Below are 26,853 nucleotides of genomic sequence, written 5' to 3'. Positions count from 1 at the left end.
CAGCATATCACCTGGTACAGTGTTGTAATGGACTCTATTAATACAGGTGTTTTGAATCTGGAAAAAGACCCTCAGACTTAGAAAAGTTACTGCTTTGGAAGCAAGAGACTCCAGGATGGCATATTGCAGTACCTTCTGGAGGTCAGCACTCTGTGCTTGATCTTCAGTCTCAGGCACCATTTTATTTAGAAGCATAAATATGGCCAGAGCCATACAGAGCCTGTATTGATAGTATTCACAGTACCTGTATGGCTTTGTTTGATATGCAGTCATTTGTGCAATATCCACAAAAATGCATTTGTCCTGGACATTGTTACCTGAGTTGTAGTTAACTTATATTTAACATTTTGATTTAGTTTCTGTATTTTTGCAGATTTGCTAGCCCTGATAAGTCTACCCATGGAAATCTTGTTCAAGTAGACCTGTTCCTGTTTTGGTTTTGCCATTTAATTTTAATTTATCGGCCTTTTAATGGCATTTATCAAAAGACATCTGAACATAATGTGTTATGCTTTATTTCACAATAAATTTGATTATGACAAGTAATTTGCCAATCTATTGCCAAAAATAAGGTCCCAGATAAGGTCTGCTGGGATCTGACAGCCTGGAGGTTCTTGCTTCTATAATGTTTTTTCTTCAAACTAAAATTTCAATACTGAATTTTTCTTTTGGTACACTGCTTTACAGTTTCTGAATTTGAGGTTTTATGTGATTTCTTGTATTTGGTGTGTCCATTTGCTGCATAAATGCAAATTACAGTGTTAAACTTCTAATTAATACAATTTCTCCTATCATATCACTATCATACTGCTGTCAATGTTAGGATATATCAAGTTAAAACTGCATTTTTGCCTAATTTCAGACATCTGAGAAGGACATTATAAGTAAAGAAAAAGGGGAAGAAAAGGCAAAGGGTGCATCTGATGTCGTTCTCTATAAAATCGATGTTCCTGCCAACCGCTATGATCTGCTTTGCCTGGAAGGGTTGGTCCGAGGACTGCAGGTCTTTAAGGAAAGGTAAGGCAGAGTTGTGAGATTTCTGTGTTGTTTGTTTGTTGAAATGTGGGTCCATTTCTGGTCCTTCTTACTTGCTTGGATTTTGAGTATGATTATGTGTGTGGATCAGATTCATCAGGTGTTCCTCTGGAGAGGATCTATTGTGTAAGTTAAAAAGACTCAATTAGAATGTTACGGGGGTTTGTATCTATTCTAAAAAGTTTTAATTGCTGTTCCACTTAAGACTTAGCCTCTGTAAAGAACTCCTGCAGAGAAACTTTGCTTGGTCCTGTGATCCCCGTGTTAGGTAATTACATGCCAAGAAACGTTACCAGGAAAGTTTTCTACCTATAATTGCTGCTACGTTTGTAAAGTTTCCTGCATTTCAGCTACAGAATTACTTGTGTTTTTGTTTCAGGATAAATCTCCCTAGGTTTGAGAAGATAATACCAGCTGAAGGTGAAGGTCAGAGGCTGATTATCACTGAACAGGTAAAAGTGTTTAGTGCACCTCTGTAAATGTATTGAGAGTTGCTGAAGCAGCAAGATCCATATCAGTACGATTTTGTAAGAGCAGTGAGACTGGAAATCTTATTTGCAGCACGAGAGCTAAAGAAATTTAAATATCTCTACTCCTTGTGATCCTTAGGAATGAGGAGGGAGAGTAACAATAGACAAATTGTTTTGGGTGAACCTAGTAGCAGATCAAATCAAAGTTTCAGATGCTCTCTTGAAACCTGCATGCTGCTGTTGGAAATTGCAGACTGCCCAGATCCGGCCTCACGCTGTAGCTGCCGTCCTCCGAAATATAACTTTTACCAAGGACCGTTATGACAGTTTCATCGACCTCCAAGAGAAACTACACCAGAATATTTGCAGGTTAGTGCCTAAATTTAAAGTAGTGTATAATGTCTGTGTGTATGATTTTATCACATGTTAAGACTGCACATCCCTGTTGTTATGAGGTGTTATGGTTATGCCAAGGAAAATCTTCTGTAGGAGCTCTCTTGATCCTTCTCATTTCCTTGCCTGTTCTTGTCTGCTGCCAATATTGTTCAACATAAATGGCTGTTACAGTTCATTCAACAGTTGAGACAGAAGTGTTTAGCAACATTCCCATTGGATTTGCCTTGCCAGTTGTTATTCACAACTAGTAAAAACCATTATTTTGCCTTCTTTATTTCTAGGAAAAGAGCATTAGTAGCAATAGGTACCCATGACTTGGACACCATCACTGGTCCATTTACTTATACAGCCAAAGCACCTTCTGAAATTAAATTTAAGCCCTTGAATCAATCCAAGGAGTACACAGCCTCACAAATTATGGATCTGTATAGGGTAAGTGGAATTTTTCAGACTCGTTGCACTAAATAAAGGAGATAAATTTCCAAGGCTAAGTATCTCTCATATCCTTGTTATTAAAAGTTGTTCTTAAAATTAAAACACAGTTATCTTCTGTAACTTTAAACACCCAGTGAACATTCCATATTTTGCTTATCATCATCAATGCATGGTAATGTTTTATATTTATTGTCTGTGGAAGATACATTGCAGTATTTTGGGGCTATGAGCAACTCTCAGAATGGGTTTGGTGGAAAACTCCTGATTTATCAACCTGAAGAATGCTTTTCATGATGCCCTTAATAATACTGTAAAAGGCCTGTGTATTTATCTGTGTATAAATATTTGGTGTACAAGAGTAGGAAAAATTTCAGATAGATATTACCAGATTTTTTTTATGTTACCTTCATTTATTTGGTCAGTTTAGTTGGGGAAGATGTTGGATTCTTTATTCAATTGCGTATTAGGCAAGCATAGCTGTATAAAAGGCTCAAGTTAAGTTTGGCCCTGCCGCTGGCACAGCATCCTGATAAACCAGGCAAAGTGGGAAAAGAGCCTATCAAGTCTGATTTTACAATGTTTATGTGGGCCAGTTCCAATAGCAGCATTTGTAAACAATGCAAATTATCACTGTCATTACAATGTACAGCCTGCTGGAACACACATACTGGCCATAGAGACAATTCCTCAAGTGTCTCTGACTAAACAGTAAGAGAGCTCAGAAGCAAGAGAGACTAAAAGGAAATTTCGTTTTTGGTACAGCACATACTTTAGTCATTAGAACAAATGTAAATTTTCAATCAAATTTAGGTATAGATGTGTTAATATCCAGCAATTTATAACTAAAAGTATTGCAGGGCTAATTTTTATCACTTCTAAGAAGAGTTCCTATAGACTAAGGATATTTGGCAGTGTTTGTCTGCTGTGTTGAACAAGGGTCAGCATGGCCTGCACATGTTTGAGAGAATCCTTAAATAATCTTCAACCCTTCTGAAGAAAACCAAAATTCCAGTTCTCTCATTTCAAACTTTTCCTGCGGCTGGGAGCAAACAACCTTTGCTAGTAAAGTACCTAACTCTAACCCAATCCTTCCCACCTTCAAATTTCCCCTTAATTACTTACCAAAGGATTGTGGCTCTGTGGAAGTTCACCTGTGAACTGAAGTGAAACTCAGGCTGTGCTTTGTTTCTCCAGACTGACAGCCACCTTCGGCACTATTTGCACTTGATTGAAAACAAGCCACGTTACCCTGTCATTTATGACAGCAATGGGGTTGTTCTGTCCATGCCACCAATCATCAATGGTAAGATTGATTTGTGACTGCTTTGTACTGTTACTGCTGTTTTGTGTGTGAATTAGTGTCTGACAGAAACACTCATGTGTCATAGGGATTATTATGTTTTCTTAAAATTGTTTCACTTACAATTTGATAAAGTCTGTCATTTTTTTCTTTCTTTCAGTTTAAAGGTAGTAAATTTTTTTGCTTCCTCCGTAGCTGCTAGTGTTCCTTTTTTCTCATCTTCATGAGAAGGATGTTAAAGTCCTACTGCAAACTCTGCATTGAGTTTCTCATAATCTCCCCTAACTCAATAGAGTTCCCTGTGACAGGAACTTTTGTTAGGAAAGCATTTTGTTTAGGTCAAAGAAGCCTGCAAGAAATGATTTTGTAAACTTGTAACAGTAACTGGTAACTGTAACTCTGCCCATTTTATGAGGGCACAGTAGGGAACTTGTCAGCAATGGGAAGTCGTTTTTATGGATCCTATTGCTATCACAAGCAGTTTCAGGAGTGACTTAGTGATTTCAGGAGACTTTAATTGCTTAAAAAGAATAAATTGTTCTAGACTTTCTTTGCATTGTTTCTGAACATGGGTTTCCTCTGAATGCAAAAGAAACCATGGGTGATTTTTGAGAACCACCTTTACTGAAGCCATTTAAAGGCATGGCAAGAATTACTCCATAAAGAAAGATAATTCAGTATATCTATAGACTAAAATCAGTAAATTTCCCTGACCAATAAATCTGCAGCAATAATCTCTTTGGATGTATGCTTCCTAATAGACCTTACCCAGCTAACCCAATCTTTGTAAAAGGCAGCTCAAACTCTCTGGCAGGGACTGGTACCAGTAACTGTTCTAAATTGAAATTGTGTCAACCACTGTGCTTTGATCCTCCTTTGTTAGGCTCATTCCGACCTGGGGGATGTTGAATGTAAAAGCAGTGCATATTGTTTATTTTTATCAATTAAAAAGGTTGAGCTAGATTTAGCGCCTGCCTCTGCCTTTAGAGAACAGTATCTAAGAGAGGCTTCCAGGTCAGAGGTGCTTTCTAAACAGATAATGCCATGTAAACATCTGTATTGGTTGTTTGGATTATCTACAAGCGCTGAAGTGAAGGCTTGTATTTGCTTTGAAGCGAGTCCAGAGATGCTGAATACATCCATCTGCAAAGAGGTACAGCCCAGCTGTAAGGGAGTACAAGATCTCTGGTGCACCTAACCTCCAGTCTGGCTGTGACCTGATTTCTCAGATAGGAAACTGAAACAGAGAGGCTAAGTCAGGGTCAAACAGAGGAAGCAGGAATTCCCATGTATATCCAAGTGCTTGCTTTGGCTCTGGTGGGGTACATCTGCATTAATGAATGGTGCAAGGAAAGGCAAGAAGGACAAAGAGGCTGGATTTGGCGTGATCCCACATGGTTCTAGGACTGTGTGTGCCCATTCCTGCATGGTTCTCAGCTGTGAAATTCACTCCAGGTGTGCACTGCCCATCTCTACCTAACAGGCAGAATGAGATCTCTGTACAGCTGCTCCAAATTGCTTGTTGCTTGCTAACAGACCCCACTTTTGTAGGGAACCAGCTACTGGGGGCCTTCACATCCAGTTTGCAAAAGAAACACTTCAGGTGCTTCTTCCAGACAAGAAAATTTTTGAGTACAACAGGGTTGTGCTTTGGTGCACACATTATAACTTCCAGTACAGACCAAGCAAATTCACACCTAGAAAGGACCCATACTAGGACCTAAATCACCACTGTAGAACAACCTATATCAGCAGACAGTGTCAGGAGACCCCACAATGACTATTGATAGTCATTAGTCTAAATCACTTTTTACAAACCATTTCATTTGCTCCTGCCCAAGGAAGTGGCATATATCACACATGTGGGACTAAGCCCAGGGAAGATGGGACGCTGTGGCAGTGCAGAGCCCTTTGCTGACAGCAGATGGCCACTGTTCTGTTAGCTGCCTTTTCCAGCTCAGTGCCAGGATACCTGTAGATCCCTGTGTCTTGCAGTGTAAAGCATAACCCAGTCAGTGTGTCTGATCTGCCTTTTCCCTTTTATTTAATTCATAAATTCAAAAATAAAAAAAGCTGCTCTTCTGCCAACAGCTGTGAATGTTGGTGCAGTAGATAGTGGCTTTTTTAAGCCGTAGAAGACGACAATGATCTTTCTGACACAAAATGAGTCAGTTATCAGTGCTATTGCAATAAAACTAATATTTCTTAACATGTTTTTTTTTTTACATGTTTTAGGAGATCATACAAAAATAAGCCTAAATACCAGAAATGTGTTTATTGAGTGTACAGGCACAGATATTACAAAGGTAAATTTGTCTTTCCTGCTTTTGATATGCTTTAATATAATTGTTTTCCCTTTGGATAATAGAGCTCCAATACAAAGACCTACAACAACAAAGCATTTACTGTGTGGAGCCAACCTTCCAATACAAAAGTTGTAGGACTTGTGGAATTCCCTGAAAACAGTTTCAGGCTTGCTCTATAAATAACATTGTGTTTTCACTGAATTTTGATTTTACTGTATCTTTCTGTTGACACTAAGTGTTCAGCTTGTATGAGAAAATAACTCAAGTAAATTAGAGACTGTTCTTTTTGAGCACTTTTCCTAAATCTGAAAGGCTTAGAAAAGAGTAAAATTTACTGAGACTTCCTGTTTTGGCAGAATACTCTTTACAAAGACTCATTTTGTCTCCTACTGAAAATTTGGGCTGAGGGAAGAAAGACGAGCATTTTTCTACTTAGTTATCTTTATCGAGCAGGGATGCTGTGCAAATAATTGCTAAATTCAAGTCTTTCTGTATGCAAATTCAGTAACTCTAAGCTGAAGCATGAAAGCTGAGGAGTTATAATTGCCTGTTTTTGAATAGCTTGTGCATTCATTGATGGTTTCCCTAAAGTGTGTAACTTGATGCTTAAGAGCAAAACTGCTTTTAACTTACCCTACTACAAAATGGTATGTTAACAACACAAATAAATTTGCACGTTGGCTTCTAAGCAAACTAATAAAGAACTGTTTCTTGCTACTGCTTGTCTTGATAGTAAAAATAAATGTAGCGTTGTTTTGTTTATGTGAAGGAAATTACAGTCTCAGGCATCAAAAAAACCTCTTTGTGGATTGAGAAGTTAATCTGAATCTCATTATTATGTTCCATTATACTAATCTCTTAAAATATTAACTGTAAAGCCAAAAAAATTGCAAACGAGGTTATTTGATAATGTATTGCTAAACAGTGCAGTCATTCAGCCTTTCCATTCTCACTTGAACTTCAGTAAAAGGACTAATTAGAAGGTTAGGAAGACCCAGCTCCAAATGGTAATAATAACCCTGTGTTTCTAAAGAACAGAGTTTAGAAAAGATATACAAAGGCTTCAGAGCTTTGAAAAACAAAGATTTTCAAGCTTTTGCACAAATGTCTGCATCAGAAGGAAAATGTTTTCTAAAATTCAATCTAGTATTCTAAACTGCTAAGAAATTAGAATAGAATGAAGAGGGTGTAAGATGAGCTGTTTTTATTTTCCCTGTTTTTTGTTGAGGTATTTTGTCTATTTCAGCATAAGTAGATGACAGATGTCAATGTGATTATTATGTTTGTTTTGTAGGCAAAAATTGTTCTTGATATTATAGTCACGATGTTCAGTGAATATTGTGAGAAGCCATTCACGTGAGTATAAATCTCCAGGCAGAGAGACATTACATTTCGGCCATGTGTTAAAAACAGTTCTGCTTATATTTTTCTGTTTCTCTCAGTGTTGAAGCAGTAGAAGTGGTTTATCCCAATGGGAAGACCCACATCTATCCGGTAAGCACAGCACTGGGGTATCTCAGTGTCCTTAGGGAGAGGGCTTTATTTACACAAAGTCTGCTATGAGGGACATTGTTTTCTTTTCCTGCAGCAGCATGTGCTGGTTCTGAGGTGTGTAGTGTAAAAACCCAGCTTGGTACATTCCCTATATTAGTGAGTCAGAACATCTAACCCCATGAAAAATAACTCCAGCTTCTCCTTGTCTAGGAAAGTCATTCTGAATTATGATGAGGTTAAAAATAAACTATTATTAGAGTGCCTGTGATGGGAACTTTTTTGGGAACAAGTAAAGATTGCAATCAAAGGTCATCGTCTCTGTCTAAAGCTTCTAAAACCTACGTGTTCCAATCAGGAAAATGAATGCAGGAAGAGGTCCTTTAGCCTTAAGCCTGTGGACAACTGAAATCAGCCTCAGCATAATGTACTTATCAGATCTGGAAGCTTTAATGCCCTTCAGTTAAAATAACCTTGTAACACTGCATTTTTCAGTCTTTCACTTTACAGACACCAACTGTGTAAAGGTCTAAAAGACAGAATGTTGACTACAAGTTCAGTTCAGAGCCCCAGACAGACCTCTTTGCAGTAATGGAGTCTTACATTTTAATTCTCTTAATTAGTATAAAGAAAGCAATTCCTCCTGTTTCCTGAAAGTAACTGAAGACAGATCTGGTTGAGTTCATAAAATCAGATTTACCAAGGCAGTACAAACTGTTTAGAGGGAAAGAAACTTATTTTTGCTGAGAGGTTTTCTAGTGTCATTTTAGCTTTTTCTTTTCACAGTGTAAGTTTTAATCACCAGAGGAAAGATTAAGAATCCTAGAAAGATATACAACAAAATAGAAATCTCTGCAGTAACCAAAGCAGCTTCCCTAGATAAAATAGAGAAAAAATCCCCAAATTTCAGATGGAATGGTTTTTAACGATTTGTATATCAAGAAATTTAGAAACACATGAAATACATAAATACATACAAAATAACTGTCTTAAATACGTTGCACACTTCGTAAGTAAAATACTGGTAGGTATTTGTGTGCCGATAAAGAAATAAAAGTTTTTCCTTCCTTTTCCTCCTTAAAGTCATTTGATCTGTACAAGACCATGAGATCTCATGCATGACCATTCTGTGCTTTAGGGCTTTGACTTAGCATGAATTGCTCACCAGAAACTTTCAGGGACTCTGTTACTTGCCTATATCAGAAATTATCGGAAGTTTCAATAACGGAGATTTCATGCTGCATTCACCCTTCCAGCTTAACCAAGAACAGCTTTTGCATCACATATTGGAGTATATTTTCAACAATCCTGTTAACTTCAGAATGCTAAATATAGCCTAATATTCCACTTTTGTCTTCTGTGGGTGTCATCTTAGAATGGCAATTAGGAGCTAGATTACTGAGATTGAATCCTCTTAGGTAGAAATGGCAGGCACTGTGTAAGTTTAAAATCTTTGTCTTTTTTTTTTTAGGAGCTGGCTTACCGAACAGAGAAGGTGAAACCTGAATACATTAACAAGAAAGTAGGAATCAGGTGTGTTACTACAAATGAAAATATAGTTTTTATGAACCATGACAAAGGTACTAGAAGACGTTGATTATTGCGTTGTTTTAAAAATGTTTAGACTAAGGGACTTTTTTAATTTATCAAAAATTCAGGGGTTATCTTGGGTAATTAGATTGACTCTGTTACAGAGTCCCCCGCTTTCAGGGAAAGTGAATGATTCTTTATGGCTTCCCACAACTGTTATGAAGTAAAGAAAGATGACAATCTCATGAGTGAGAATCTGAGCTGGTTCTGTTTGAATGCTAAGTCTGTGTGCAGTCTATAAAGCACTTGCAGATTCTTCAGGATATGAGGCAATGCAGAAAAACATTGATTACTTTACAAAGCGAGTCAATGTAGTGCAAAATCCATAAGTTATCACTCTCTTGTTTTGTTTCAGTGAAACTCCATCAAGCCTGGCAAAGCTGCTGACTAGGATGTGTTTGAAGTCACACGTCACAGGGAATGGGAACCAGCTAGAGATTGAAATCCCTCCTACCAGAGCAGACATTATCCATGCCTGTGATATCGTAGAAGATGCAGCAATAGCTTATGGTTATAACAACATTCAGATGGTGATTCCGAAAACGTACACCATAGCTAATCAAGTAAGATTGCCCCTTCAAATAAATGCTCTGTTGTCAGTAAATGACTGCTGCATGCCAGAAGGGCTTTGGGGGAAACAGAACCTAGGAATTAAATATTTTGACATGCTTTGCCTTGAGAAGTATTTACCGTGGATGGGATACAAAACAGATGCCCCACTGATTTGAATAAGTCTAAGGCCAGTGGTTGCTAGTGCTTGAAAAAAGACAGGGTTTTAGTAGGGAGCCTGTATTAAATCTCTAATTGGGAGATTCATTTCCTTAGGCAAGCCTAAAGGCAGCTGGCTAATGCTTTCAAAAATTTTAAGCACACAAGCATAGTCCCTCCCTAGTGAATTCACCATCATGTAAAAAGGCAGAACCACCTCGGGAAAGAATAGCAAAATGCTTTTAGATGGAAGCTGAAAACTGGTTTGTTTCATTTTAGCTCCCCCTCAATAAGCTTGCAGAACTTCTGAGACTGGACTTGGCAGCTGCTGGATTCACTGAAGCACTCACTTTTGCCCTGGTATATTACATTGATTTCATATTTTTCTTAATTGCATGTTCAAATAGTGATGCAATCAAAACTGCAGAGGGTGGTCTGAGGATATGTTGTTGTATAAATGTGCCAGTATTATCCAGTACTGTTTTGGCAGCTGATTGTTTACTAGGGCTTTGGAATCACAGTATAATATTTGGTGAGTTTGTAGGTCAGAGAAATTAAATGAGTCACTGTTGATGTGGTATGTAGCTCTCAGTACAGAGAAGGAAATAGCTGCTGAAGGACTGGTTTTAGTTTAACTTGATAGGATGAAATTGTAAGAAAGCAAATCTCTCTCAAGACTTTGGTCACCAGATGTGAAATTCATCATAATTCAGTAATCTGGAAAACAAAAATGAAAGTTTGTACTTTCTGGTGGGTGTTCCTACAGTGTATTGAGATTTACCTGTTTCTATATTTTTCTTTAGTGTTGTCACTTGCCCACGATTCCTTGCATTAGATAATTCAGTCCACAAAGAGCTTATTTTAACAATACCCATAAAAAAAGTTACAATACACAAACACTAAAGGGACATCCTTTGTAAATTTCACCACAGGTAGGGTTTTGAATATAGATAACAAATAGATATATTATAGATGGATAACAAATTTAGATTAAAAAAATAGAATTGTTATCACTGGTTTTAGGTAGTATTTGTTACAGCCATGCCAGTAGTCTTTGACCAAGAATTAGGACTGCAGCAGCAAGTGCCACTCTGGTACTAACTGATGCCATAATTTGTACTATAGAAATTACACAGCAGGATTGTTGTGATAGAATATACAGTAGGAAACATCTTTGTCGTGGCCACTTGCTCATACCCCTTAGCTGTGAACTGGATCAGAGAACCTGATCTACTATTAAAAGCAAAAAGTTAAATATGCTCCCATGCCCTCCAGATGTATATGGTAGCTGTCCATATATGGAGACTGCATAGGCAGCTATTGAAAATATACTATGCACTTTAAAAAATCCTTTCTGTTGCAAGATCTGCTCAAAGCCTTTGTCTAAATGTCCAATTTGTGCACGTTTTAGCATATGAGGAGGTACCATCACATACCCTGTCAAAAACTCTGTGGAGTTTCTCAACTTCTTTCTGAACCTAAAACTTACTAGATGGCCAGAGGTATAAATCCTTGAAAGTACCCACCCTCTTAAGAGAGAAAGTGGTCTTCTCACAGATTATTTTTTACTAATTTACTCAAATATTTTAACATGCATTATTTCAGGCTGCTAAAAGTAGCCTGGTAGTTGAAAAGTTCAGGTATTGCAATCAGATTTGGTAATTTGAATGGACTGAATAAAATTTTAACACCTTCAGATTTCCAAGAGCTTCAAAAGCAAAATTTGATCTCATTTTGAAAAGTATATTCCAGTTTTAATATTTGGTCTTTAGCTCATTTAAGTAACCAGGACAATAAGTAGTATTGCTTCCTGCAGTGCTAATATCTGGCAGAGATATTCAGACCTGTGGTTACTACCATATTGTGGAAACAGTATATATAGTCAAGCTTTTAAAGTTTTTCTTTATTCATTACTATTGTTATCCAAAATTAATATTTCCTAATTAATTATTCATTTTTGAGTGTTGTACTCTTGCTTGGTTCTTTGAACACAGTTCAATCTTTTTTCAGCATCAAATAGGTAATATGTCTGGAACATGTAATATATTACAGTGCTACAACTGAGAACCTTTATGAACTGCAACAGCAGAATTTTTGAAGGTCATGGAGTGTGTCATGGTATCACATTTCATATTTGTGTTTCTGCTGTGGCAGGATGAAACTCGCAGTCTGCTGTGTCCCCAACACTTTATTAAAACACCAGTGTGAGGCTTATGACTTTAATAACTTCGATATAATTTATGCTACAACATTCTGTACCCCAGTGTTACATGACAAACAGTGCTTATGTATTTGAGCACTCAGTTTGTTTCTTGGTTAGAGCCCCAAATTACACTTGTACACAATAATGTTGCCTTCTGTGAGGAGCTCCAGTTTAGCCAGAATGCATTTCATTAAATCCCAGTAATGCTGTAGTTTAGATACACATCTGAAAACTGTTTATCACAGTTCTCTCCTCCTAAGTTCAGCATTCCTTGTGTTATTTAGGATTCTTTTAAATGATTATTCAATAATCCACTTTTTCAGATGGTATCATCTGCTCATTTTTCTCACAGTTGGTCTATCAACACACTTTGTGAGTGCTGCCAGTGCAAAGGGAACACTTCTGGGAGACTGCAGTACACAAGCAAATCCTCAATTACATGCCTAGTCTGCTACTGGTTTCTTTATTACTCTAATAAAACTTTAAATTCTGGAAATCTGAAGTGTGGATCTTAGGAGTAGCATCTATTGCAGTATGTGCACAGACATTGGCTGAGCTCGATAAAGTGAATGCATATTGTTCTACTGACAAGTTTTAAAATACACCTTTAGAATACAGGCTTTAAAAACACTTCTACCCCAAAACTGAACAAACTACAAGAATCTTAGGCAGCTCTAAAAACAGAAGGCTTGGCCATATGAGCTGTTTTTCATAGTACTGTACTTTATGTAAGTGTCCCTCAATGGGTTGTTGTACTTTGTGTGAAAAAACAAATGCCAGTCCCTCTACAAGTGCTATTTTCAGAATAAAATACTTCACCCACTGCAGAATCTAAGCCTGTTTTTAAAACAAATTACAATCCATAACAGAAGCCTAAATAAACACTTGCCTTTTTTCTATTTAGTAATTAATAAATTTAGCTTTATTCTATTTAGTAATTAATATTTGTAAATCAACCAGTTTGTCTACTTAGTCTAAAGACTGGGGCTTAATTTGTATTACGAGTGTTACGTGTGAGAGGATTTATTATGGGGCAGTGCTACAATTCCATTGTTCATTCTTGATACCAAATTTCATCACTGGCTTACTGTCTATTTTAACTACTTGACCTTGATAGGTTTTTGTCTCATTTTCAGTGTTCTCAAGAAGATATTGCAGATAAACTTGGCATGGACATCTCTGCAACAAACGCCGTGCGCATAGCAAACCCCAAAACAACAGAATTTCAGGTGAGATCATTTACATTTTGAAAGCAATATTGTCATGGATTCTATATTTAGAAGGGAGAGAAAGGAACCTACAGGAAATAAAATTTATAAACTATAAGCTACATTTCCTGCATTAAAGAGCTTGTGTATATTTGTGTGCTGAACGTTATCATCTTCTGTTACTCCACTGAGAAATCTCTCTTCCGGTGTGAAATACTATCAGCTTTTCAAGAAAGCAAAGTGCCATGCTCTGTGTGGCAGAATGTGGCAAAACTGAGCAGTCTTATTGCAGAAAATCCCAGATAGTTTATCAACTCCCTCATATAGAAAACCTGTTCAACATAGAAGGAACTATTAGACTTGGCAATCTCTAAACTACCTGAGCTTTGGGTAGGAAACTGGTGGGGGGGGGGGGGGGGGGGGGGGGGGGTTTTTTTTTGTTTTTAAATACTTTGATGCTCTTAAAGTATTTTAATACCCATTTCTAGATAATTTAATCTTAGCTGGAGCAGCCAGTGAGAGCTCAAGTATGGTATTCTCAACAATTCTGAGAATACCAAAGAGTGTACCCATAGGTTTTATATTTCTCTTCGAGTGCTGTTGGCTTTTTTAAGATGTTTTCTTAATTTACAAGGAATCTAAATTTAGAGGCCTCTTTTTTTTTTTCTTTCTAGCCTAAGAAATACAAAGGTAAACTCACTTTAGAAAGTTTTTAAAAGTTTCAGGAGTCTGTTAGGTATTAATATTTTGTGATTTGTGGTTTTTTTCCCTTAAGACCTTCAGTACATCTGATTCCTCTGAGTTTCTGAAATACCTTCCTAGATCTTATCTCTGATATTGATAACAGTCTTCTGCTGCTCTGAGATTCAAGAACAGAATTTTTGCACACCTTTTATTTGGTACCACAGATAAGCAGTCATGCAAGTCACTGCTGGAACCTGTTTAGACCATTACCACCTGTCCATTTCTATCATTTAGCATGGTGATTGCAGTGAGCAATATAGAATGTACCCCCAACAAAGAAAGTATGAATAAAAAGAGAAACCATGGCAGCCCCTCTAGCCAGATACAGTTTCAGACTCCTGTTCTTGCAAGACTGCAGGCCTTTGCAGTAGCAGTGCTACTAAGCAGGGTTATTATTGGATGGGTTAATTCCTTGTGGCTTCAATCTTTGAAAATCCATAGGCTTCCCTGAAAACTGGGAAGGATTTCTCTTTCTGATGCACTATAAACTTTCAGCTTTAGATGGTAGCTGGGAGGAGATTCTCAGCATGACTCTCCCCATCCCCTGCCAGCAAGGGAAGGGCAGGATGATGCCAGGGTCCATCTTACACTGAGTGTGCAGCTGGAACTCCTCCTTGGTTAAGAAAAGTAGGATAAATAGACAGAAATGCTGCATCACCAAGTATAAGAAGGAACGGTGGCTGAGCACATGGTGACTTAACTTGCAATCAAGGAGCAACAGTCACTGCCACCCCTCTTACATTAGATTCACCAAATCAGACTTTTCTAGTTCGATAGATAAAAAAGGTACAATTCAAAGGAAGTATTTTAATGGAGAACACAGGAAATGTTACTGTTCTTACAGATACATTCACAGGTGTGATTGTCTCATTTGGTTCTTTGAACACATTCTATAGATTTCAGGTGTCCATGACTGAATATTACATAGCATTTTCCTGCAGTATAAAGAGGACATTTTAGATAACACTTGATATTTCCAAAACTGCACCTAGAATTTGCCTTTTGTATGAGTGAGAGTAAATTTATGGGAATTTTTCACTTTCTATGTTATTTTTCTACCCTGCACTGCAACTCAGCCACCTGTGAAATGGTACCAGTTCTTAAGCTCACATATAAACTCTCTGAGAAAATGCAATTTATAAAACATGGAGAGAATGCACATTTCCAGATTTAGTAATTCTAAAGTTTCTTAAACATAAGAGGTAAGTGCAGTATTTGCACTTGACTATTTTTAAATTCTTGTTACAAATAGACAAAACAAAACAAAAAAGAAGAAATTGGGATATTTTAGAAGGGATTTGACTTGCAGCATCTCTGTTTGTCCTGCAGGTGGCACGTACAACCCTTCTTCCTGGGCTGCTGAAAACTATTGCTGCCAATAAAAAGATGCCCTTGCCTCTCAAACTCTTTGAGATTTCTGACATTGTAGTAAAAGATCCTAGTACAGGTAAGAAGAGAAGGTTCCTCAGAATCTTTGGTAATGGAAATAAATTTACATACCAAATGGTAATAGTAAGTAAATCTCTATTTCCTTTAAAATAGGCATTTCCATAATAATAGTCATTCCATATGGAGTTTTGGGGTCTTGTATTAATGTGCACAGCACAAGATTTGAGAGCTTGGTTTACAGGCTGGATTTTGGGGTGGCTGGAGACATTGTTCATTTTAGATGCTCTCTCAAAAGTGCAAGGAGATACATTGCCACTATTTTTAGGCATCTGAATATTCCTAAAAATCTGTTACAGATTCAAGAAACTGCAAGTATAAACACAAGACAGTTTTGCACCAAAAAATAATCTGCTCTATTTTGCTTGTGTTGATGTGCCTGTTTTCTTGCTCTTAGTCTAGTGCTCCCATGTATTCTTACCAGGAATGTAATTGATATTCTTATCAGGGATGTATCTCAGGAGAGAAACTACCTGCTGGTAGTGTTTGCACATGGCACAAACCCTGGAAAGCAGAAATACCAAAGGCGTGCTGCTGTTACAGTTCTAGAGCCTGTTTAGACCACTGCAGTCTCAGAGATGTGCAGGCTGTGCCAGCTGGAAAGCAGAATGTCTCAAACCTGGGAAGGGCAGGTTTTATTTATAGGGAGCAGTTATTCAGAGGAAGATTTTGGGGTCACTGTATCTCAACATGAATCCCTTTTTTATCATCTTTAAACAGGATTGCTTGTATTTATTCTCCCAAATTATTTTCTGGGCAGCTGATAACTGATATGAAGAATGAGATTGGTAGCAGAGATGAAGGGAGCAAGTCTGTGTAAAAACCAGTATACATAAATAAAAAGCTCCACAGTATAAAATTTCCTCTCTCATTAATAAAAATATTACCCTTATCTTTCCACTTCATCCGGCTATGCTAAGAAAGCGTGGCTGCCTTGGAGTCTACTTGCTGTATGTGAAACAGGCAAAGCAGCTCATTCACTTTCCAAAAGCTTCAGTGAAATCCTTCTAGTGTTTTAGGGCCTCTTTGCACTGATTTCACTGTATATGATCAAAATCTCAAATTATCTTTATGTGGAAAAACAGTAAAATGAACTGTAAAAATGGATTTTTAAGTGATAAAAACTTGCCTAAATTTTACTGATTCATATCTTTCTCTGCAGTATGTTGAGAGAAAAGTAGTGCATGCCCAAGCTACAGCTTTTGGGAGGAGTTGAATAGAGCTTTGCCTCAGTAAAAAGGCTGACATTACTTTAAATTCAGTGGTAGCAATGGTTCTGTTGTTTCATTATCTGATTTCAGATTTTAGTGGTTGTGTTTAAAGTATCTGGGATCTGCAAAACAAAGGTTTATATAAGGCCTAAACAAAATGGCAAGTAAATTGCTTTGGTGATGAATTTAATTGGTAGATTACCTTTTTTCATTTTTGAAGGAAAAAAAGAGCCTTGCCAAGCAAAACAAGCAGTTTTAGCAAACCATGAAGGCTCTTTTTTATTAAATACAGACAGTTTGGTGGTGCAGCTCATTCCTTGTTGGGCATGCAGTTAGCTAGAATGCACAAAACGTGGGACAGATGGCAGAATAGCATCAGCATTCTTCAGAAGCAGGAGTGGGGCTGTTTATCTTGGACTAAGGAGCACATTTACTCTGGCATTATAAAATTTGTGAGTTAAATTGTTACTTTTATTTCAGGTTTGTCAAGTGCAGCTCTTGAGAGCTTTCATTTACGTGGAAGGCTGCTTCACAGTTTTATAAAGAATGATTTTGTGGTGTATTTAATTTTAATGGGAATCATTGCAACAGACAAAGACTTCTGAGGCAGCAGCTTTGCGCTGTGTGCTCTTGGGCAGCCCTCTTATGGGCTGAGCCCTTACAGACTGTGAACAGTATCTGAAATGGCTTTTGATGTTGTGTTTAGAATCACTACTGTCTTCTCCAAATTGACTTCCAAAATTAAACTTGCCTAATAAACAATTGGGAGTGGGGGGATGGAGAAAGGCAACTGCAAACATTGAAAAACGTGGGGTTGTCCTCTCACATATGGAATGAGATTTCCTGCACAAGGCTTATGTCATCAGACTGACTTAATTTAATTTTATTATTTCATGATTTTGGCATGCAGAATTTCCAATTAATAATTTCAAAAGTATGGGTCAAAAGAGTACTGACTTTAACTGTATTTGAAATGGTATCTTACAGTCATCCATGTGTGAATGAACCTAGCTCTCTTAAACACGCTGGGTTTTAATAAAGTACCTTCTTACACAGAACTTGTGCTCACCAAGGTGAACTGAACATATTTCTCTTCAGACTTATCTGACAGAAAGTTTTGATGTATTAAATTAGCAAAATGCGTGGCAGATTTAATACAACTAAATGGAACCAAGTCTGAGCAAAACCGGTTTTTGTCAGGGCAGAAGGAAACGTGCTGATTTTGAATATGTTGCACAGCTTTTGTGTTGATAATTTGTAGCACTCGACAATCACTTCTGTAGGAGAGGTACACTACTTTAGGCTATAAATCAGCACCTTTACCACCAGGCCGAAGAGAGAATACCCTTTCTCTCACCACAACAAAAGAAATTAATCCATTAGGAAATCACCTCTGATCAGTGATCTTGGAGAATCTGGCAAGCTTATGGTAGCACACATTTAGCGCAATTTACATCATCTGTGATTTCAGCTGCTACCACCTTTTGAAGCATATTTCCAACTATCTGGAACTGTTGGTTGTCTGCAGAAAATGGTTCGGGAGGCTAAAAGACAAATTTGGATGAGCAGGTGTCCCTTTTCAGATCTCCAGGTCATTTTCCTGAAGCAGCTCTAATTTGGAAGGGAACAGTGTACGACATTGCTTTATCTTCCTCTGCTCTCTTTTGGTTCACATATTCCTAAGCAGCTTCCCATCCTTTGGATTGTTTTTCAGCAGCATCCCCAGGAAGTGCTTTGAAGTCCCAGAAATACATACACATCTATATATTTATGCATAATTTAGGTTGACATACTTGGCAAGCTCACTTGAAAAATAGAGATGTTTCATGGCATGACATGAGAGCTCTTAAGTGACTTATAAAGAACTGAAGCATTTCTAACATCTGCCAGCTTTTGCCTACAATTCCCAATATCTTCTTTTCCTTCCTATCGCTTGTAGTGAATGAACTTCCTCTGTTGTGATAAAATTCTGTAAAGGAGTATTTTATAACACTTGAAAAGACAACTTTCCTTTACCAAAGATTCCTAAAATTGAAAACATGAGGTATAAAAAATGTTGTCTATGTTTATTTCTGATGCTTTAAGAACTCTGGTCTGAAGGCACCATTGACCATCGTAATCATAATGAAATTAAAATTCAGATAGTTGTCACAAAATCTGCTACCAGGCTCTTAAAAAAAAAAAAAAAAAGAAAAAAGGAAACCATTCTACTGAACCTCTAGCATGCTGTCTTAGGGAAGATATTTTTTTTCTATTCTGTTGCTCAGTATAACATGAAAATAAATAGTTGAGCATCTATGATTGCACTGCTTGTTGGTATCTTAGCAGAGCTGGGAAGCAGAGACACATGTGACACACAGAGCAGCCAGAGTGCTCAGACCCAAAAACAGACTCTGCATTTATTGATATTTTCCCTGTAGCCTTTACTTTCCTGTGTTCCCATTTTAACTTCAGGATTGGATTCGCTATCATTATTTAACACTGCACATTATTGTAATGACAGGAAAAAAATGTTGAGTGACAAATTGCAGACTTACTGCCACAGTAAGTTCATCTTTCAGTGACTGATGAGAGAACTTGCAGCTGTGGTACCAAGTAGCTGCCCTAGAAGTTTTGAATGACTTCTGTCTCAAAAAGGCTGAGCTTTCATCTTGTGTGTAGGCTCTGCTCCTGGGTTATACTGTCTGTTTTAAACTGTATTTCTGGTCACTTGATAAATGCTTTCCTGCTTAGTTCCTGACAGATTTTTTTATCACTAAATGTTTAGTTGGAGCAATAATTTCTCATGTGGTAGATACTAATGCTCTGACTAAACTCCAGCTAAAAGTGCTTGTTGGGGCAGAAGCAGGAGAGCTTCTGAGGTAGAAATGGATGATGCTGCCAGAGGGCTCCCTGCTCTATGGCCGTGAGTGGCTCATGGACTTCCCAGAATAAACGTTACTTTTTGTAGTAAGAAGCAATGGATTTATCAGCTATGGACTTCATCTGCCTCCTCAGAGCTGTGCAAACTCCTGGCATCCACAAAATCCTGTGGTGAAGAAGCTTTACTGCTTAACTTTATGCTGCCTGAAAAAAAAAAAAAAAATCCTTTTCTGGTTTCTTTGAGCTGGGTTCCTGTTGACTTGATCCAAATGCTGAAACCCTTGATGAGTAAAGCCTCAAAAGCCACACTGCTCCTAGACAGTGTGCATTGTAGTGGAGTATCCTCAAGGTACAAGTGTAACAACATGCTACTACATACTCATTCTGAAAATTTTTTAAAAAAGGGAAGCGTATTTTGCTGAAATCAATAATGTCAGAAGGCATAAGGCAGGAGTTTGACTTCAGGAATTGTCCAAAGTGGGAGATACTTATGTCACTGTCTTGAGTTTGTGCAGTGTAGCACATTTTTCATAACCACTTGATTGCAGGGATGTCCAAGATCCCAGGAAGCATCAGCTGTGATTTGGGAACCTCTGAATTAAGATCTTCTCACAGATCACCATGCTAACATTATTACACTCATTTCAGGTTGTGGGTGGGTTGTTTTCTGCTGGTAGTTATTCTGCAGCTGAGTTCTATAAATATTTAGCTTTTCCACCAGCATCACAAGCTTCTCCATGCCTACTGGGTATTTGCATTTTGGCTTGTCTATTTCAAGTTTCTTTAACACTTAGCTTTACTCTCAGTACCTGTCATTGCATACAAGATACTTGTATATAGCAGCCCTCTTTCCTGCTCAAGGCATAGGGTACTTTAAATCTTTCTTTACATTTCTGACTGTGAGAGCCCAGTGGGTTAAAGAAATTCCCTTATTTCCTCAGGCTACATGACAGGTCTGTCAGAGAAGCCATTTTACATACTTATTTCTCCTTTCAGCCCTGAGTGCCTCATGGGGCAGCAGAAGAAAAGTGATGCAAAGGGCAAGGTTAGCTAGAAGTGTGATAAAGTGTCCCAGGTTAACATAATTACTTCCTTCTTCTGCAGATGTAGGGGCAAGAAACTATAGACATCTCTGTGCCATTTATTACAACAAAAGCCCAGGCTTTGAGATCATCCATGGTTTGCTGGACAGAGTCATGCAGGTCATGGAAGTACCACCCAATGAAGAGAAAGGCTACACCATCAAGGCAGCAGAAGGTAAGGAATAAAGAACTACAATGTACAGCAGAGGTTGTTCTGGAACTTAAATGTTCCTCTACAATCTGATGAGAATTTTTGGTTGTTCTCAGCAGTAGAGACTAAGGATTAATGTCATTATATGTGCTGTCATACTGCAGCGTGATGGAATGATAGTGAAAAGGCACTGTCTGCATTCACTGACTGTAAAATGGGATTGCTCTCTTCCTGTGAGCTGTCCTGAGTAGCTTAATGTAGTTTGTGAGTTCACAGCTTTTTAATGGAACTTATAATATAGCATATGCCCTGAGCTTCATGGACTGTTTATAATGATATAATCTGCTGATGGCAAGGGTACATAGGAGTTCACTGAGCTGATGACTATGCCACACACCCACTGTATTCTCCTTGGCTAACAGAGCCTGGAAAAGGCAACTTCTTACACCTTATCTTTTGGGTTCTAGCTTTATCTATAGCCTTTTTTTTAATAGGTACCTTTTATTTATACATTCATGTGAAGATATATGCCTCATATATCTTTCATTCAAAGAGCTGCTGTCTTTGAGACTGACCCTGCTGCTTAGATAGTTGTGTAACAGCCCTCTTCCTTCTCCATACAGGGTGAGCTGTGCATGAATTAAAAATAACATCCTTAAGTGCAGAATCTCCTCTGTGTATGTGCCTGTGCATGTTAGAGAGAAAGCGAGCAGGCTGACCTGATTCCTTCATTGCAAGAATACAGGTTGATGGAAGAGAGCAGCACCAGCAACTCATCAATTCTGCTACCTAAAATAACAGTGTAGGAAATACAGAACAGAAAAGCACGGCCACAGGGATGGCAGCTATGATTCTATTTACACGTCATGCAGTGGTGTTCAGAGATATGAGACACTGACTCAGCTTGAAGAATTGCCTCCATTCTGCATTTCCCGGAACAGGGGCACTGACACAGGGTCCCTGGCAGCCTGACCTAACTCTCCTGTTCATAAACTTCAATGAAAATTTGTTAGGTGTCTCCCTGCTCTGCAGTGTGCTGCCAAGATGCCAAACAGAGCAATTGAGCTAAGCAGTCTCATGGCACTTCAGTGCACACTGATGCTCTTTTTCCCCTGCTTTTTTTGAGAAAGTACTATTTTGCTCAGTATTATTTAGGCAGACTCTCAGTGGGTTTGTTAGAATATTGTTATTAGAACTCCCAGTTTGATCAGAAGAATGTTTAATACAATTATACTCCTGGGTCTAATTCTTTCAAGCACAGAACATGTAATAGCAAAGCCTCTGGAAGGGGGATGTGGTAGTAGGGAGTTAGGAAGAGCTTCTGGGAGTTGGGTACTCAGCTGTCACTGAAGTCAAACTGAAATGTTCTATTCCTATTCAAAACTCTTCTGTATCTGGTTTTTGAATAGACATATCAAGAGTTTACTTTAGTACTGAAAAATATTTGCAAATGTTTTGTATTCTGTGTTGTAACATGACAGCTGATTTCAAGAAACTGGAAAAAGACCTCAAAAATAACCCTAACATAGGGAAGAAGTTATTTCTAGATATTAGTGCTGCTCAGTATTCCTGATGCTGTGAGATTTACAATGCTCACTCAAAATCCCTGCATTCCCATTACATTACTCCATGACACATTTAGTGCAGAGGGTGGATTATGCCTTGTCATGTGCTATATATTACAAGCAGTTTGTGGCTTTTGGTTATAACAAAAAAAAAAAAAAAAAAGAAAAAAAAAGATCATATACTACTTTGTTTCACCAGCGATTCAGAAACTCTCCTGGGATGGCACATGGATTCCTTGCAGTTGTCTTGACATTGGAATTTAACCTTGCTATCAATGCAGATGGCTGATACTCTGGTGCCATAGCAAATGCAGTGTCACTGCACCAACTTAGCTTGAGACCTTCACTGCAGAGATGGTTGGAAGTCAGAATAACTTGGAGAATTTTGGTTTGGTTTTCTTAGTGGTTGTTTTCCTTATTTGTTTTCGTTTTGGGTTTTGTTGGTTTTTTTTTTTAAGGTTGCTTCACTTTTTGTCAATTAAGCATATGTGAGAGAGATGCCAGCAGATGAGGGAGTAAGGTAACTGCTCAGTGAAACAGAGATACCCTGTAACATCTTAAAGAGACGTCAGGATACTGAAATAATTCATAAGAACAGTGCCAGTTACTTCAGAGGTTTGAAATCAGGACATTACACATGGCACAGATTTTTAGAGGCATCTGCACAAAGCTGTTTTATTGCCTGTGCCAAATTACAAATTTGTACAGCGAGAAATGGGTTTATCCTAGGGCCCTGATTTAGAGAGATTTAGAGGTACTGCCTCTGTCCATAATCTTAAACAAAGCTTGAGACCAGTAAACAACACAGTGTAAAGGTAGGGTTTAGGCCAGTTGTTTTTACTCCTTGTGTAACTGATTAAAATAGTTCCACCAATTCTTGGAAAACAATACAGGGAATAAAATCTAGCTTTAAACGAGCAGGAGAGAATAGATAGAGATGTGTTGGGCACACATTCGACACTTTTCCAGATTCCCCCTGGAAGATGGAATGCCTGTGCTGTAGTCCTGCCTGGTCCATATGTGCAAATGATGGTTATTTGAGCTCCTTCTGTTCTGCCAACACCTAAGTGCCCTGTGATTTGACCTTAAGGTCAGTGTGGTTTTGCCTCTCTAGCAACACCTGGGGAAAAAGTACAGATGCTAGAAAATATGGGTGAAATTGTGATGTTCCCCTGGCCTTTGCACTGTGCTTTGGTGTAATCTGAGCTAGGTAATAAATGGAGAAGAGCTGTTTAGAGCAGCCTTAAGGAAGAGAGGCTTTTGAGTGACTGAATTTGAAGATTTCAACATACATTTGACACTCAATGCTTTCCACTTTCTTAGAAGTTACTAATGGAACCTTTTTGTTTTCTTATTACCACTGAATATACAAAATTAAAGTTTTAAAGACAGAGGTCTGAAATGTTCTCCATTGCTTTAAAATGCACAGAATTTACTTCTTGACAGTGAATCCTGGTCTAGAAAAGCATTCTGGTTTTTCTCCTTCTTTCATGGCACAAGCATCCATAATCAAATATAGATAGAAAAGATAAGATCAACCCTCAAACTTGTATGTGCTACATTAAAAAAAAAAAAAAAATACAATTTTTGACTTAACTATTCTGTACAATTAATAAAATGTAAATATCAGTATGGACATGTATGATTAGAAGGTAATCAAATAATTTTTAAAATATAAAAATAGAGTGGAAAGAAGCAACAAATTCAGTTACATGTTCAGGTAAACTTCATAAGAATATTTCTCTTTTAGTTTGCTTTCAGTTCCCTTGAACTGAAAACTAGAGGCATTATTGTTATTATATTGGGAGATAGTCTTAATTTCAAATTTTAATCAGGAATGGGTATCTTTTCTGCAATATTTTAGTGATCTTGTGCTTTTGCACGACCATCTGGGATTACAATCACAGGAGATGATGTTAATCATGGGGGTTGGGTCCCTAGTAAAGCCTTACTTAGGGTGAAAAGAATAAAGAAGGGCTTAGGAAATCCTGACAGTGGATTATATATCACAGTCTTCAAAGGAGTGGTGTGAAGTGGAAGGTGTAATTATCTTCACTCCTAATGTAACATTTAAGAGTCCCTTATTTAAGGAAGAAACCCCTGGTTTTGCATCACACCTTTCAGGAGTCTCCATACTTTGCACATGGAATTTAACTGAGCACACTGTTTGAAAAAGGAAGATAAAATCCCTATTTTATCAGAATGCAACAACTTGACAGGTTCACAGGAAATGTTACAGAGAATCTGTGCATGGCTACTGCTCCCCTCTGCCCCACTGTCCTCCATGACAAAATTGAAATAGCAATCTCATAAAACAAGCAACCCCTAAAGAGAATCAGACATGAGCTTCCTTTTACTACAGTTTTGATTCTCAGGGATTTCAGCTAACTCTTGAATTTATTAATTTTTTTTTAACTAAACGTTCATGCCATCCATTCTTTTAAGGTAATGGTCAGCTTAGTAAAGCTGGGAAGTCAGCTTGTTTGTGTTCAACATGAACGTGTACATAATAAATGCATACCAACTCTTGCTTCATTCAGTAACTGACAGTTGTCTTCCAAAAAAAAAAAAAACAAAAACCAGAAGAAGTTGCACTCCCTTCTTTTTACTGCCCTTATTTAATTAAATGAAAGGTGTGGTAAAGTGTAGAAAATTTTAATTCCACAGTAAATCATAGTAATGGCTTCCCATTTAGTAAGGTTCAGCTGTGAAATTAGAGGTGTAATAGTTATCTCCATAACTAAGAACATCAATAAACATTGGCTTTTATAGTAATAATTACACAATAAACAACTCTAAAAGAAGATTTAGACCGTGAACCTCAATTCACAAGACAAGAGGAGGGAAATCTGGGACTGATTCCAAGTTAGAGGTGTGGAATTGAACTGCAGCATCTATCTCTAGTGATCAGCTTAAATTGGGAGAGTGAACTCTCTGCAGATGTTTAGTGCTCATATTGAGCTTGGCATTATTAATACCTGCCTTATTTTAAGAAATTGTAGCTTGATTGCTCTTAATGGCAATCCTGGCCTTTCAGTTGCCTGACTTGGCAGCCACTGCATTGGTCACGAATGTCAATAATTGTCTGTTTACTCATAGATAACTAAAGGAAATGTGCCAATTTTACCAGGCCTCCAGATATAATTTGGGAGGTATCAGACAATCCTTAGTCACTTAACTGGCATTCTTATAGGTGCCATTGCATAGTCTTTCAAATTACAAGTTGGGTAGATAATCACATTTGTTTGAAAACATCCATTCTTAATAAAACACAGCAGCTGATAATTCACTGTATTCCACTGCTGTTAGTTTCACTTTTGCCAATTCCCTACAATTTTTTTTTTTTAATCACTGAGGCTCAACTGAGATCATCCACCTTGGAGTACTGGCATCACATCAACGTTTTCCTACCACTGCTGAATTCCCAGTATTGGAAATCCCAGTTAACAGGAGCAGGCAGGATATTTGCTCTGAGAATTGCACCACAATTCTGATGCCTGAGTCTCCTGGTGTTTCAGAAACATCCTAATCCTGGCAGATATAACCAGACATATTCTTCATCTGTTCAGTGGACTGGACAACACCTTATTATACTCAACAATACCTGCCCCCCATGCCAGATGAAAAGAAATATTTATCAAAGATTTAACACACTTCTGTCTCTTTAGCCAGTCTTGTTAGCACATTAAAGTACTCTACCTACAATTTGTTTCCAATATTCTTAAGTCTTTTTTTAAATGCTGTCTTTACAGCAGCCAGTAATTAATCTTTCCTATTTTTTTTCAGTTCTTGATGAATTTCAGCCACTGTTATTAATCACATTTTCTGAAGTGTAGATTATTTCTCTCATTTTTGTCTCTAAGGAACTTTCTGATTTTTGACCACATTCACTTCAGCACTAAATACGAATAGGGTTTTGGCTAAAAACATTCCTCTTTTTATTGTGAAATTGCTAGTACTCATTTATCAAATAAATTGTTCTTTAAGATCTTCCACTCCAGTTTCTGTGTTTAGTCCCCTCCCTACCTCTCAGACAGCTTAATGTATTAATAGTGAGAGGTAAGAACAGGTGCGTTTTTTTTTTAAACCTGACCAATTTTAGTACTTTTAAATGTATTACCCTAATTCTGCAAGAGATTTCAGACGTGCCAGCACTGATCATTAAAACAGCTTAATTATAAATCTCTTGCAAACTTGAATGTTTGTCACTAGTTCTCATTGCTTTTCCAGTGTTGGCCACGACTTTGAGACCTAACTAATTTCTCATCCTTTTTTCTTGAACTGATTTTTCTGTAGCATCAAGGGGAACTTAGTTACATGAAGAAAGACAGTTCTAACAACTCAAAATTGCATTAAATTATCTAATAAAGTGGGTGTGGCTGCTCACTTGATGTCCCTTTAATTGTCTGTTATCTCTGTTCTCTCCTTTCTGTAGTGCAGATCTTCAGATTCATAGGAACAAATGCCTATGAATTTGTGCCAAGCTTATTTCTGTTCTATCAGGTATCTTCCCACTCTGGGGCTAAAGCCTCAAATTTGATTTTAACTGCATTAATACCCAAGAAGGGGCCCAGGAAAGATATGAAACAGGAGGGTTGCCTCTATTATTGATGTAGCCAAAGTTGGCGTCTACAGTATTTGGAGTTTAAA

At 37.7% G+C, this 26,853-nt stretch overlaps 1 protein-coding gene across 1 annotated transcript in view; it reads left to right on the top strand.

Annotated features, from left to right (window-relative positions):
* Positions 1 to 26,853, top strand: part of FARSB (phenylalanyl-tRNA synthetase subunit beta) — a 36,779-nt gene that overhangs the window by 1,168 nt on the left and 8,758 nt on the right. Inside the window, exons 3-16 of the mRNA XM_040074332.2 lie at positions 863 to 1,017; positions 1,415 to 1,487; positions 1,759 to 1,874; positions 2,183 to 2,333; positions 3,531 to 3,639; positions 5,872 to 5,942; positions 7,237 to 7,298; positions 7,385 to 7,436; positions 8,905 to 8,966; positions 9,379 to 9,586; positions 10,011 to 10,091; positions 13,071 to 13,163; positions 15,216 to 15,333; positions 20,510 to 20,662. Coding sequence (XP_039930266.1) covers positions 863 to 1,017; positions 1,415 to 1,487; positions 1,759 to 1,874; positions 2,183 to 2,333; positions 3,531 to 3,639; positions 5,872 to 5,942; positions 7,237 to 7,298; positions 7,385 to 7,436; positions 8,905 to 8,966; positions 9,379 to 9,586; positions 10,011 to 10,091; positions 13,071 to 13,163; positions 15,216 to 15,333; positions 20,510 to 20,662 — 1,504 coding nt within the window. The remainder of the gene's footprint in view (positions 1 to 862; positions 1,018 to 1,414; positions 1,488 to 1,758; positions 1,875 to 2,182; positions 2,334 to 3,530; positions 3,640 to 5,871; positions 5,943 to 7,236; positions 7,299 to 7,384; positions 7,437 to 8,904; positions 8,967 to 9,378; positions 9,587 to 10,010; positions 10,092 to 13,070; positions 13,164 to 15,215; positions 15,334 to 20,509; positions 20,663 to 26,853) is intronic.

The sequence above is a fragment of the Hirundo rustica genome, chromosome 10 (assembly GCF_015227805.2).
Source record: "Hirundo rustica isolate bHirRus1 chromosome 10, bHirRus1.pri.v3, whole genome shotgun sequence".
NCBI lineage: Eukaryota > Metazoa > Chordata > Aves > Passeriformes > Hirundinidae > Hirundo > Hirundo rustica.
Note: the sequence above shows the minus strand (reverse complement) of the source record. Positions and strands in the feature narration are given on the sequence as shown.